Source organism: Stenella coeruleoalba (assembly GCF_951394435.1).
Source record: "Stenella coeruleoalba genome assembly, chromosome: 10".
Lineage (NCBI taxonomy): Eukaryota > Metazoa > Chordata > Mammalia > Artiodactyla > Delphinidae > Stenella > Stenella coeruleoalba.
The window spans coordinates 98827659-98841660 of NC_137156.1; the positions used below are offsets into that span (position 1 = coordinate 98827659).

Consider the following 14002-nt stretch of genomic DNA (forward strand, 5'->3'; position numbering starts at 1 on the left):
AGCCTGGGTCTACCTGACCCTGAAGCTCATGCCCTTTCCATTAAGCCCCAGAGAGGTGCGGAACCAGGCACCGGGGAAAAGCCCAGGTTTGATATAGTCCCCTTCATATGATGCTCCAGTCCCTTCTCCCCAAGGCGGGCCAGGTTCCGGAGGTTTTGTCCCTAAGCCCAAGGGGACTCCTCACACAGTGGCCAGTGCGTACATCTCTCCAAAGCTAAATAGACAACAAACTCCCCCTCTCTGGGTGTTAGTTTTTTATCCATAAAAGGGAGATAATAATTGCACTGATCTCAACAGTGAGTCTAATATTTGTGAAGTGTGTAGAACAGCCCCTGCTGTGTCATCGGTGCTTCCAAAGGTGAGCAGGTGCTCTGATGACTGGCTCCTCTCACTGGTGCTTTCCTGGCAGGATGGGTTAACGCTGCGTTTGTCAGAGACCTCAGAGCATCAGTGCAGCAAACGCCATCTCCTCCAGGGCACAGGGACAGATGGACCAGGCCCACCTGCTGGCGCCAGCTTTGATCCCTGGCAGAGTTGCTGCCCTTCTGCTCTGACTGGCGGCTCTTTGTCGACATGAAAGCACATTTCTGGGGGATCTTCTTTCTGTAGCCCGTGCTGCCTTAAGACACTGCAGCAGGTCACATCTGCAACTGCCCCTTCACAGAGCAGGGCCCCGGCCCCGCTGCCCCACGCCCCTGCCTCTCACCATCCGCCCACTTGCTCGTCTCCACCAGATGCCGTGTTCCAGCCTATCTGCCCGTGTTTGTGGCCTGTCTCTCCTGCTAGAAGGTAGTAAGCTCCCTGAGGGCAGGAGCTCCTGGAACTTCGCCTGGCACATAGTGGACACTTGGTGCTTGTGCACCGTGGGGAGAAAAGGGAAAAGAGGCTTTTTTCTTCTCCTCCAGATTTGTGAAGACCGGTAGATCCTGAGAAGGGATTAACATTGACTAAGTGCCTGCTGTTGGAGCTCACGGCTGGGTTTCTGAGCACTTCCTCAGGGCTCTCCAAGAGCTGGGCTCTGTGCTGAGTATTTGTTTCACACACATCATCTTATTTAATCTTCTGTGCGCAAGAGAAGGAGGGAGGGGCTCACCACTATGCACACTGACCCTCTCCCAGGTCTCCCCAGTCAGGGTAGTCTCTTCTCTCCAAGGGGTGAGAAAAAGACATGACGCTTTTGCCCTCAAGCTTCTAGGAGATTAGACATTCTACATATGAGGTCAAAGGGGGAAGAGGGAGAGAGGACAGGCGTTTTCCGTGTCCCCCCCGCCAACGGCTGTCTCTAACCTGGGCGTGATGACGCCCACCCCAGGGCAGTCACAGGATGTAGGACGATGCCTTGTACACTCTAAAGTGCTGTCCGTGTGGACAGGGGCAGCGGGTACTAAGCGTCCGTCTTGACAGTGTAGCTCCTGAGCTTGGTAGGGAAGAGTGTGTCCTGGTCCGTCCGTCCTTCCTTGCTTCTCCTGGCTGGGCCCCACCGATCCAGTTGGGAAGGAGGGTTACACCCTGATCCACTGCTTTCTGCACCTACCGTGTACCAGGGCTCATCGGAACAAGTTGGTCTGAAAGCGGTGCAGCCGCCCCAGAGCTAGGAGGGCGGGACCACTTCTCTTCCAAAGGGGCTCTGCTCCCTGGTTCCCATGCACATCTGTCCTCCAAACCTCTGAATGTGGACGGCCCCTGCCACGCAGCCAGAACGCCCCCCACTCATTGCTGCAGAACATGGGGAGCGATCCGTTTCTCAGCTACTGACCCAGCTTCCTTAGGGTTTGTTCTGTGGAGACTGTTTTCTCTTCAAATTCTCTTGAGAACTGGGAAGGCCTTTCTCCACTGAGCTGCCCCCTTTGTGGCATCCTGGGAGATGCTGGTCAGTGGGGCTCAGTTGCCTGGTCTTCCTTTCATGGAGGTGGGGTTGTTTTTGTCTTGTTGACCTCACAGCCACAGAGCTGTTTAAACCCCTGCCGAGAGTCCAGGCCTGCGCAGTGCACCAGGAGGCCCCAGCTTTTCTCTTTAAAATGTGGAGCCAGAACGCCTGGGGTTCAAACCTGACTCTGTCCCTTGTTAGCTGTTTGACCATCTATGGATCGCTTCCTCTTCTCTAAAGAGTACTCTAAAGTACTGCCTAGTGAGATGGTTGTGTCAGTTATGAGATTGTTCCATGAAAGCCTTGCGTACATGGTAGGTTTTCAACAAATGGTGACTCAAGATTCCCAATTCCTAAGGCATCACCAAACTGGTAGAAGGTTCATGAATGTCCTGTTGGCCTGTTTTATTAGCCTCTCTTTGCAAATCATTCTGTCAAATCATGCCAGTGGCCACCATGATCTAGTCTGATCTCTGGGTGTTTGTGGAATCCCTAGTTGAAGAAAGAAATCGCCTTAGATGAAAAAGACTTGGGCTAATGCCTGTAGCAGAGGCAAGGCTTTCTGTTCACTAACCATCTATTTTTTCTCTTCCTGAGTGAAATGGGAAGAGACTTTCCCAGACTTCCTTGTCTTTAAGTGGGGATCACGGGACTTGGTTCTGGTCAGTGGTGTGTGGGCAGGGTGGTATTAGTAATCACAAGTCTGGTTCTAAAAACCTCCCAAACACGGGACTTCCCTGGTGGCGCAGTGGTTAAGAATCTGCCTGCCAATGCAGGGAACATGGGTTCGAGCCCTGGTCTGGGAAGATCCCACATGCTGTGGAGCAACTAAGCCCGTGCGCCACAACTACAGAGCCTGCGCTCTAGAGCCTGCGACCCACAACTACTGAAGCCCACGTGCCACAACTACTGAAGCCCACGTGCCTAGAGCCGGTGCTCCACAACAAGAGAAACCACTGCAATGAGAAGCCCGCGCACTGCAACGAAGAGTAGCCCCCTCTCGCCACAACTAGAGAAAGCCCGCGCGCAGCAGTGAAGACCCAACGCAGCAAAAAGTTACTGAATTAATTTAAAAAAAAAAAAAACCCACCTTCCCAAACAAAGCTCTCGTAGTCTGTTCCTCTGCGTCAGAAGCTGTGCTGACCTGGGGGTATCATGATGAGGTAGGAGGGCTTGCTCGCTGTCATTGGGTGGAAGAGAGCCAGCCCCTGCACAGTCTGCCATGTGCTTTGTGTAGGCGGGAAATAAACTTCCATTGTGCTAAGCCATTGAGGCTCGGGGGGTTATTGTTTATTTCAGCGTAGCCTGAACACATACAGCTCCCCCAGTGAGTTCATTCGTTTCTTCCTAAACAAAGGTTGTAGGGAGGCTAACAGTTGGAACCCTGTGGCATTTTCGCAGCCACAGGTGTGTTCAAGAACATAGACGTGCAGCAGGTATGCCTGTCTGCTGAGGAGTCCGATGGTGTAGAGTCCACGTGAAGACATGTCATGCTTCTTTGTGAGACTTTTTCAAGAAATCGAATCCTGAAGCTTCGCGGGCTCTGCAGGCCCAGTAAGCATGTATCTCAGCAGAAAAGTTGAATCAACACTGGTTTATCAAATGTGGAAAATAGAAAAGGCCAGTGGACAGAGCTTTGGATCTGGAGTCAAGGAGACGATAAGTTAGTACTAAAATCCTGATGACTTGCAAATCTGTGTCTCAAGCCCAGACTGCAATATTTAGCCCTAAACTTTCTGCCTATCTCCTGAACAGCTCACCTGATGCCTTGTCTAGACTATACTCGTACCCTTTTCCCCACATTGTACCTCGAAACTCCCTTTAAAAAACTGGCTCATCCTCTAGTGTTACACCCCCACCCACCACATCCCTCAGTTCTGGGGATCCGTCTCTCACCCCCAGTCAAGACCAGTCTTCTTTAATCTGCCCTCTGAAAATGTCTTGAGAACCAAGGAGACAAGATGGCAACAGAAAAAAATTTTTTTTTAATTTTCCAGAATCTCCACACCTAAACAGAGAAACTAGGATAGTAAACCAAAAAGCATATGGATGGTACCTTCAGCATAACTAGGTGGCTCCATGAACCACAAAAGGTGAACAGGTCAAATACCAACAGCAGTAACATCTGCATGGTATCTACTCTATGGGATGAGATGAAGATGAAGAGGTAGAGGAAGAGGAAGGCAAAGGGATACAGAAGGCTGAGAGACAGGAAACCCATACATCTCTAACATGTATTCACCCGTAGAAGGAGAGGGCACTGGGAATAGAAGGTTGGTGCACCCATCTGAGAATGTCAGCTGAAACTAGGAGGGATGTGTTCAGGCTGCAAGTCACAGGTGAGTGTGAGAGGACTGTGGGAGGTTCAGGCAGGGGTCTGGGACCTGGGAACTCTACAGACTGACCAGCTGAGGCTCTGTGGTCAGACAGGACCCCCACATTGAGGAGAAACCACTGAAAGCAGAATCCAAATTGAGCAGGACAAAGACAGTAGAGGAAACAAAGAGAAATTCTGGATAAGAGTGGAGAACAGTAATTGCAGAAAGTACTCTCTGCGTGGCTATAGTTTTAAAGACTTTTTGGTACTGTCGGAAGAGGCAACTCTAGACCTTTGAGGCCAGAAAATCTACACAAGAAAACCTCCTACTAAGAGTACCAAAAAAAAAAAAAAAAAGCACGTCACCTACATGTGAGCACCAGAAAAGGATTGCGATCAAGTCTCATACAAAGCTATTATAAGAAAAAGAATTAGGAGCAGAATAGTGTTCCTACAGATAATGGACACATTCCACAAAGACCCAGCAACTTAATATTTCACAACAAGCTAAAAGAAATGAAGAAACAATAGATGCTATGAAACGCTAGCATAAATGAAATTGTTAGGCAAAAAGAATATTTGAAAGGAGAGCTGACAGGAAGGACAGCTTATGAAAGAAAAAACAAATGAAGAAAGTTTTTAAAGAATGTAAGAAAAAGTGATAGGTATAGAAATAAAGAAGATCCAACATACAAACAAGTCCCCAAAGGAGAAATCCAAAGTGATGGAAGAGAACACATACTAAAAACAATTATTCAGGAAATTTTTCTCCCTGAAATAAAAGAGGAGACTCGAATTTGCATCTTGAAGAAGTATATCACAAGCTTGGGAAAAATAACCCAGAATAATCAACATTAAGACATGTTTTTATTAGAATAATATTAGAATTATTGGACTTCCAAGAGAAAGCAACAAACCTGTTGATAATTCAGACAAAAAGAGTAAATGCTTTTATAAGGGGAAACAAATTAGAGTGGCATCAGACTTTTCTACCCCATCACTTTGTGCCAGGAGACAACTAAGCAACATCAAAGTACTCAGGAAGAGAAAAAGAGAACCAAGGATTTTATATGCAGCCAAACCAACTTTCAGGCACAAAAGCCACAGATCAACTGTTAGGAACATGAAAGAACCCAGGAAATATATTTCCCATAAGCCTTTCCAGAGGAATTTACTAGAGAACAAGCTACAACAAAACTGACTGGAGAGGTATTAACATAATGGCTGGGGGTGAGCATTAAATTTATGGTCACCCGTAGAACTCACACTAAATAATGGCAAGAGGGGGACAGTATAATATGAAATGGTTGTATGTTCTGATAATGCAGATACAGTACAAGTATTAAAAATTGGGAGAGAAGGGAGTGTGTATATGAAAAGTAAAGTAAATTCACATAATGCCTTTAGGTATTAACTGGAAACAAATGAATATTTCTTCAAATTAGATTCTAGAGGAAAGGGAAGAAAGAAAGAGATGTGGCTAATTTCAATATTCCTCATAGTAGGGAGCCAACAGGGGGAGGGCTAAGGGTATTGTATAAAGGTGTTGATTTAATGGTAATCATCTGAATAAAAATGACAGCCTTTTCCCGACAGAGGTAGGGGAGCAAGAAAAAAAAATCATTGAGAATACATTCCTCCCTCACGTGAACCTCCATACCCAATGTGTCCTCTTTCATCACTTCTCTATTCTTTAAAGGCGTGCCTCCTCCAGACAGCCTTCTCTGATTGCCCTAGCACATGTTAATCTTTCCCCTCCTCTACCACTCCCAGGTACTGGGTATCTTGTTCTCTGAATGTTTCATTTTATCTCACCTGCAGACAGAGATGGAGTGCTATAAATAATTGTACAGTACCTCTTTCAGAGCCTGGCACAGGGTTCTGCATACAGAAGGCACTCAATAAATGCTGGGTCATTGGTAATTCAGGATTGATTGAAGAATTTGGGCTTAGAGCTCCTAGGTTTTTCTAAGATCTTAATGTTGCTGTTAGTCAGAATTCTTTCTGCTTGAAGTGACAGCAGTCCCATTCAAACTGACTTAAGAAAAAGAGGAATTATAGGCCTCTGAAACTGAAATACTCTCAGGTAGGCCTGATTTCAGGTGTGGCTGGATCCAGGGACTTGAGTCATATCTCCAATATTAGTCTTTCTTTGCTCTAAACTCTGCTTTCCTCTGCATTGGCTTTATTCTCAGGCAGGCTCTTCACTCATGGTCAGCGATGACCCCCAGCAGTTACAAGCTTAATCTCTCTAAGAGAAAAGAATGTGTCCCATTTGCAGTAGCTCCACTAAAAGTCCCAGGATTGAGTTTCATTGGCTTGGTTTGCATCATATGCTCATCCCCGAGCCAGGCACTGTGGCCAAGAGAAATGCTTTGATTGGCCTGGGTGGGGAAGAGGTGGCTTTTCAAAGTAAAATTGGGGTGCTGTTACCTGAAAAGGGGAGATGGGTGCCGGGTGGGCAAAAACAGCAGATGCCTGTTTTAGTGCTGGGTGCGATGAGCAAACTGCAAGAAAAATCCCCTGCGGGTGGAAAGCGTGGTTTGAGGCCCCATCTTTGGGACGTGTGGGTGGAAAGCTCTCTTGGGTGTTTTTGAACTCACGGAGGGGTTTATGTACCATGTGGGGAGGGTGGGGCCATTCGCCATGGGGCCCCGTTGTGATGAAGCCCCCAGGTTTCCCACGGGTCTGGAGGCTTCCCTCACTCTGGTCTGTGCACTCCGTGAAGGTTCTGGGGAGAGGGACACCCCGTTTGCCGAGGCTCTAGGAACCACACGTGTTCGAGTGCTGAGCGTCCCAGCACCTTGCTGCTGGGATCTGGCCTTGCTTTCTGGGTTAGGAGCTGCCCTGTGTTTTGCTTCTCCATATGGTTTACTGGCCTTACCGAGGAGAAAAGGGGGTGCACTGAGGTGGCAAATGGGGAGACTGAGGCACAGCAGGAGGACTTTAAAATACATCCATTTCTCTCCCAAATCTTCAACATTGTTTTTTTTTGCATTGGGCCCTTCCTGTCAACATTTAAGCATCCTCAAGTTTCTGCTATTTTTAAAAAATCCTCCCTAAATTATTTTCTCTCACACAACCACCCTGTCTCCCAACTCCCCTTTCTTGAAAAAGTTTTTTAATATTCCCTCTTCCCATCTCCTCCTCGCCGTGTCTCAGCCCGCTCTGATCTGCTGGCACCCCCCCCACACACACACATACACACACTTCATGAAAGAGCTTTCCCTGCGTTCCTCATTTAGCGCTGAGACACTGAACCCGAAGGCTCTTTGTTAGAGGAAGACAATGTACCACTTTTTAGGTTGAAAAGCAGCACTGTGATCTTCACTTCTAATAAATGTTTCTTGAATGATTTAACAAGCAAGCAAACCCAGGGTAGAGTGACCTGTACTGTGTAATCAAATCCCCAAGAGAGAGGAAGTTGAGAAAATTTGCCTGGAAAAGGCTGTGTTCCAGAGGGTTCTTCAGATCTGTAAAGTGCTGCCACAGGGGAGAGGGAGAGGTGGCCCCAGAGCCAGGGAAACAGGAAGGGAGATTTTCTCTCATTTTAAGAAATGCTCTAATGGTCAGAGTTCTCTTAAGAAAAAGAAAGGGGCTGTGTCAAAAGGTAGTGAGCTCCACATCACTGGTGGTAGTTAAGCAGAGACCATTCTGTCAAAAGTACTCAGAAGAGAGTCCTGTGTTGGGTGGGGGGTTACACCAGATGTTTTTTTTGGGGTTTTTTTTCGGTACGCAGCCTCTCACTGTTGTGGCCTCTCTCGTTGCGGAGCACAGGCTCCGGACGCGCAGGCTCAGCGGCCATGGCTCACGGGCCCAGCCGCTCCATGGCATGTGGGATCCTCCCGGACCGGGGCACGAACCCATGTCCCCTGCATTGGCAGGCGGACTCTCAACCACTGCGCCACCAGGGAAGCCCTACACTAGAGGTTTTTTGAAATTCTGGGGTTGGTTACATGTGTTTCTCTAGCGGTGTGTCTCCTTGGACTTGCGTCTGCCGCTCCCAGCTGTGTGGTCTTGAGCAAGTTGCCCCGTTCTCTAGATGGCAGCTGCTTCTCAAGCTTCAGTCTCATCAGCTGCATTTGGGTTTTAGCTGTGGATTTTCCTTGGTAGCTTCTAGGAGCAGCGCTCAGAGAGAGTCCAGGGGGGTGTTAGAGAAGCCACCATAATTCCTGTTGTGCGTGTCAGGGCTTCCACGGCAGGTTTTGTTGGAGGCAAGCTTGGAGACTAAGAAAGTAGTTTCCACGTGTATCACATAGGAAGCCCAAATGCACCTCTTTGGAAAGGTGGTAAAGATTTGGTGGGAGGGCCTCCCGCATCTCATTTCCCTGTCCTCTGGCCGAGCACATGGGGCAGAGTGAGAGAAGTCTCCAGACCTGGAGGAAAAATGGGGTTTCATTGTAATTGGGCCCCATGGTGAATGGTCCCCTGGTATATATACATGGTAAGTAAGCTCTGTGAGTTCAAAAATACCCGAGAGAGCTTTTCTCGTGGTGGTCTTAATCGCAAAGCAGAAAAAATCACTTGTTTTGGCTTCAACAGTCCTGAGAGGGAAGTTTATTCCCCACTTTGCAGTTCAGGAGACTAAGCCTCAGAGAGGTTAAGTAACTTTTCCAAGGTCACACAGCTGGAGCAGAGTCCTAAAACCCAAATTCTTGCTATTTGGTGAACTACTGTCCATAAAGTCCAGAAAATTCTGGTTTTAACTAAGGTCGTTTATATTTAATCACCCCAAGAATAGAACTTCTAAAAAAAAATGCATTCCTGAGATGAGGACATTTGATTGTCCCTTTGTGGAGTCTTTTTGGAGGTTGGGTGTGGGTGGGGGCTTTCAGAGAACAGGGCCATCCCACCCACCCACCCCCTCGCCGCACATCTGACTTCTCTTTCTGCCAACTTCTTTGTGCCTTCCTACAGGTCTGGGTAGATGCTGGGACGCAGATCTTTTTCTCCTATGCCATCTGCCTGGGTTGTCTGACTGCTCTGGGAAGTTATAACACTTATAACAACAACTGCTACAGGTGAGCATTTCCCCAGGCCCTGCCAGCTCTCCACCAAACCCGAGAGCCCGCCATGCTGCCCGGCTAGTTCACGGTCATCTTCTCACCTTGCAGGTCTGGGTGAGGGAAAGAGGCCTGTTAAGAGAGGGGCGGCAGGGCACCAGCCATTCCAGGTGGAACTGGAGAGGACCCTGGGCTATTTGTCAGCCTCTCCCCACCCCAGGGACAAAGAATGGTCCAACAGAGGAGCTAGGAGAATAATAAACATGATCAGAGTGCGTTCCAGGCTGCAAAGTGAGTCTACTCCGGGAATGGGACTCAGGCCTCCATCCTACCCCATACAGCAAAGCTTTATCCCAGGATGAATGATTGGCCCAAGGTTACACGGCAAGTAAGTGGCAATGCTGGGACTTGAACCCAGGTCTTCTGACACGAAGGGCCTTGTTCTGCCTTCTGTTCAGGAATTTCTTTCCTGCTTCTTCACACTTGACTGTAGGGTCCTGTCCAGTCCCACTTGGAATGGCCAGTGCCCTGCCGCCCCTCTCTGGACAGGCTTCCCTCCCTCCCTGGCTTCCTGCAGCTGGCCGCACCCAGCGTGGGGAAGGGGCCCACATGGGGAGGTGAGCCTGAGGCTGTGTGACCCTGGCTGCCTGGTCCTCATGCCTGCAGCCTGGTTTCTACCCAGAGGCTGAGTCCACAGAGGCCCAGGGACTTGGCTAGGGTCACCCAGCAGTGCCTGGCGGAAGTGAACTTTGCACCCTGGTCTCTAACTCTACGCCTGTTGGCTGAGGTCGCTGCACCCCTGAATCAGTGCCTGGTCATAGACAGTGAATACGCAGAGAAGGCTGGACAGCACATCTCTGTCCCCGAGTTCCAGAGCTCCTTATTCTAATGTAGAAACTCGTGGACTAATGGCAGTGAAGCCGTCCCTGAACACAGGTTCATTGGAAAAGGAAGGGTTTTTCAGCAAACAATTCTGAGACAGGATAAGTATTTTGGTGGAAGTAATTAGGATAGATCCTCACCTTGCCCCACATATGCACCATAATAAGTGTCAGATTGATTCAACAGTTAAATATTTTTTAAAAGAAAGCCATCCTAAAATGAGGAGTAAAATATTGTTTTCATAATGGGAAAGATATGGAAACATCAAAATCATTAAATCAGGAAGGAAGTGACAGATTGATTCACATAAATATCTAGAACTTCTAAATTTCTGGAAAGATACAGAGGAAACTTAAAAAGAGCCACCTCTGAAGAGAGACACAGGCGTCAGAGATGGGGAGACAGGCTTTTTCTACCTATACCTATACCTTCCTGTACAATTTAAAGGTTTTGTTTTGCCTAGTCTTTACTCTTGAGTACATATTGCTTTTATAATTTTTAAAAAGTCACATTAATACAAATGTTATCTATATACCTCCTGCATTACATCTCCAAGCAAAACATGAAAATCATCTACAAAGTTAAAGGGCATACGAACAACATATAATATGATACTCAAAGTGTTGGCACCCCTAATACCTAAAGATTACAAACGGGCCCATATGAAAAACCCTAAAACACCAAGAGAAAAATCAGCAACACACTCTTAAAATAATGAGCTTATTTTTCTTAACTAGCACATGAGCTGTGGTCTAAAAATGACCCCTGTTTGGTGCAGGTGAGGGTACAGTGAGAGGGGCCATGTCACAGTCTATTGGTGGGATGGGAACTCGGAGGTGACAGCCACATCACTTGGTTGTTGTGTGGCTCGAGTGGGAGCATCATTTCAGAGAACTTTTGTCAGTGATGAAGTCCCTCCCGTGTTATCCCCATCTTCGAGGGAGGGAAATTGAGGCTCATGGATGTCATTCCTCTAGCTAGGTGTGGTAGACCTGGACTCTGGCCACGTTCTTCTAATCCCCATCCTACCACTCTGCTGCATCCTCCCTGAAAGCTGGCTTTGTGATCGCTTTACCAACCCATTTGTTAAGTCAGCCGTGTGCTGTATGTGTCACTAAGTGTGAGATGCCCAAATCGCTACCTTTGGAGATACACACAGCTCCAGTCTACAGAGACTGCCACTTGGGGAAACCAAGGCAATGAAAGGGGGCAGATCCAACATGCTGGAGGAGAGGCCACAGGGGAAGCCAGCGGGCTCTGCTGTCCCTGGGCCGTTAGGCAGAGAAGTCATTTGGGTACTGTTGGACAGAGGGATGTTAGAGAGGTGGGAGGTCAGACCAGGTTGTCCAGAAGAGCCTCTCACCCTCCAAGGCATTCACAGGAGGTGGGTCTGGGGGATGAGATGTAGCACACTGTCAGCCACGATAGAAAATAGAACCACGGGTAAGAAGAGAAGGGCGCAGGCACAGGGAGAGCAGCGGGCAGACCCCTGGTCTGGGTTGAGGGTGACACCCTCCGGGTGCTGTCTGCGTACAGCTGTCAGCACGTCAGCAGCCAGTGTCCGGCGCGGGCCCTCCGTGCCGGGCGTTGCGGAAATCTCTAGGTCACTGTCCATCACCTCCAGCTTGGCCGTCAGCTCCATGAGGACACAGTCTGGGTCCTCTTGTTCACCACCATTCCTCAAGCCTAGGAGAACACTGGCTGAAGTGTAAGGAGGCAAGGAAGGAGCCACACCGTTATCCAGATGAGGAAACTGAGGCCGGGGGTAGGCCCCTTGCTCGATGGAACGTGGCTTTGAACCTGGGCCTTTCTGGCTCCTGCACCCCTATCCCTCACTCCCAGGCCTGGCCAGTTCTTCCCCAGCTACTGCAGTCAGCAAGGATTTGGCCGAGAATGCGTCGTTATCAGGCTGGGGTATCATGCCTCGTCTCAGGGCAGTGACAATGGCAACTTTCTTCCTCGCCAAGCAGGTGGGTGAAATATGCTGACTGCCCCAGATCCCTTCTGCTTCCGCCTCCAACAGGCAGGTTTTTTCCCCTCCTGTCAGTAGCAGAAAGCAAATCCCCTAGGTGACATTGCAAAATCTGAGGGCTCCTTTTATTTCTGTTTCCAAATTTTTCCCTGAGCACATCTTCCCAACTCAGAGGGAGTAAATTAATACCCTCTCTTCCGACAGCATAATAGCTTCTGGAGGTCTTCAAAGCCCAGCTCAGCTCCTGCCAACTTCAAAGCGCTTCTTACGTAGCTCTTCACCTAGAAGGTGCCCCGTGGGGAAGGAATTAGAGGGCTGGAGATGGAGCAAACCAGATGGGGAAAATCCTCACTTCAGAACACAGGCTGCTAAGCTCTCTCTGCTTGGAGGTTGGGGTGCTCCGAGGAAGGGGGTGCAGGGCACAGGACTGGAAGCACCTCGAGTCTGCTCAGAGCTTCTGTCCCTCTGTGATGTGAGGAAGTCACTCAGCGTGGAGGGGGGGGGGGCGGGGAACCTTGCAATAAGGGACATTTGTTTTCAACAGCCACATGGACGCCCAAAGATTGTTTTCCAAAAGTCAGGATTTAGAAATCTGAATTCTTAGGGAGCATTGTTACTGTGTAGCGCCTAGAAAAAGAGTGGGCTTTGGTGTTTGAGACAACTAGATTCACATCCCGGCTTCCCCGGCAGATGACAAAACAGTTTGAGTGTGTGACTCTCCTCCCTGGGCCTCAGGATTCAGTGACAATATTCAACACTGCAGGTCCAAAAAACACAGGAGAATTCCAGAATGGAGAGGCTATGGAGAAAACACTTTGCTCACCAGTGCTGCCTTGTTTTGGACTGTTGGATAAGTCAGGGGCCAGAAACAGGCATGCAGGGCAGATTTACCCCAGCCTTAGGAATAACTTTGCCCTCCTGGGCTGAGCTGAATTTCCCTTAGAGAGGAGGTGATCAGTCTTGCAGATAAAGTCTCCAGGCCTGCCAGCCCAGCCTCTGTCCACAGTGCCAGAAGAGTTCTGTAAAGGGACCTGTATCAGTCACTCACTGCCGCAAGAATGCTGTGTAACAAGCAGCCCCAGAACTCAGTAGCTCACCACAACAAGCATTCGCTTTTATTGCTCACCAGTTTGCTGGTCAGCTGGGGACTCTCTCCTTCAGGCTGTGGGTTGGGCAGGTTTGGCTCCAGGGTCCAGGCCAGGCTCAAGCCTGCTCCATGTGTACATTCTGGGGTCCAGGCTGCAGGGACAGCAGCTCGCCTGGAAAAGTCCTTCTCATGGCACATCACAGAAGGGATAAAGGACAAGACCAATTGCACAAACACATCTCAAGCCTCCTCTTGTGTCACACCTGCTGATAGCTCATTGGCCAAAGCAAGTCACGTGGCTAAGCCCAAAGTCATTGGGGCAGGGAAATATACTCTACCCCAAGGAAGAAGGTATGGAAGTGACCACTTGCTGAAAAATGACTTAATCAATCACAAGGCCCAAGAGACCCTCTTATCCAAGCCACCTTGTCGTATAGCTGGTAAGGTCAGGCCCAGAGAGAAGGTATTGCAAGGGGAATTGGAACCCAAGGCTCCTGACCCCAAGTCTAATGCTCTTTCCACCATGCCCTTGATTCCCAGGGTCAATGCAATGCAACACAACTGGGGGCCACAGTCACCAACATCTGTGTAAACTTTGGTTGCATTACAAAAAGTATGGTGTCAGGAGAAGAGGAGGTGAGAGTCCTGCTCTGTTCTTGAGTCTAGTGCTCAGTCCTGGATATGACATTGGAAAAGGGTCTGGACAAGCTGGAGTGAATTTCAGATCACCAGCAGGATAAGGAACACTGATAAGGGAACTGGGAGGTCTAAATGAGCGAGCTAAAACCTCAGGGGGATCTGAAGGGGATATCTTCAGAACTGTAGGCTGTTTGGGAGAGTAGAACTAAAACTCCCCAGAGGAGGTGGATTTGGG

General features: G+C 48.9%; 1 protein-coding gene across 1 annotated transcript in view; it reads left to right on the top strand.

Moving 5' to 3' along the window:
* Positions 1–14002, top strand: part of SLC6A11 (solute carrier family 6 member 11) — a gene marked incomplete at its 3' end in the record, with an annotated part of 119659 nt that overhangs the window by 80879 nt on the left and 24778 nt on the right. The window contains exon 7 of the mRNA XM_079933859.1: positions 9102–9205. Within this exon, the coding sequence (XP_079789985.1) occupies positions 9102–9205 (104 nt within the window). The remainder of the gene's footprint in view (positions 1–9101; positions 9206–14002) is intronic.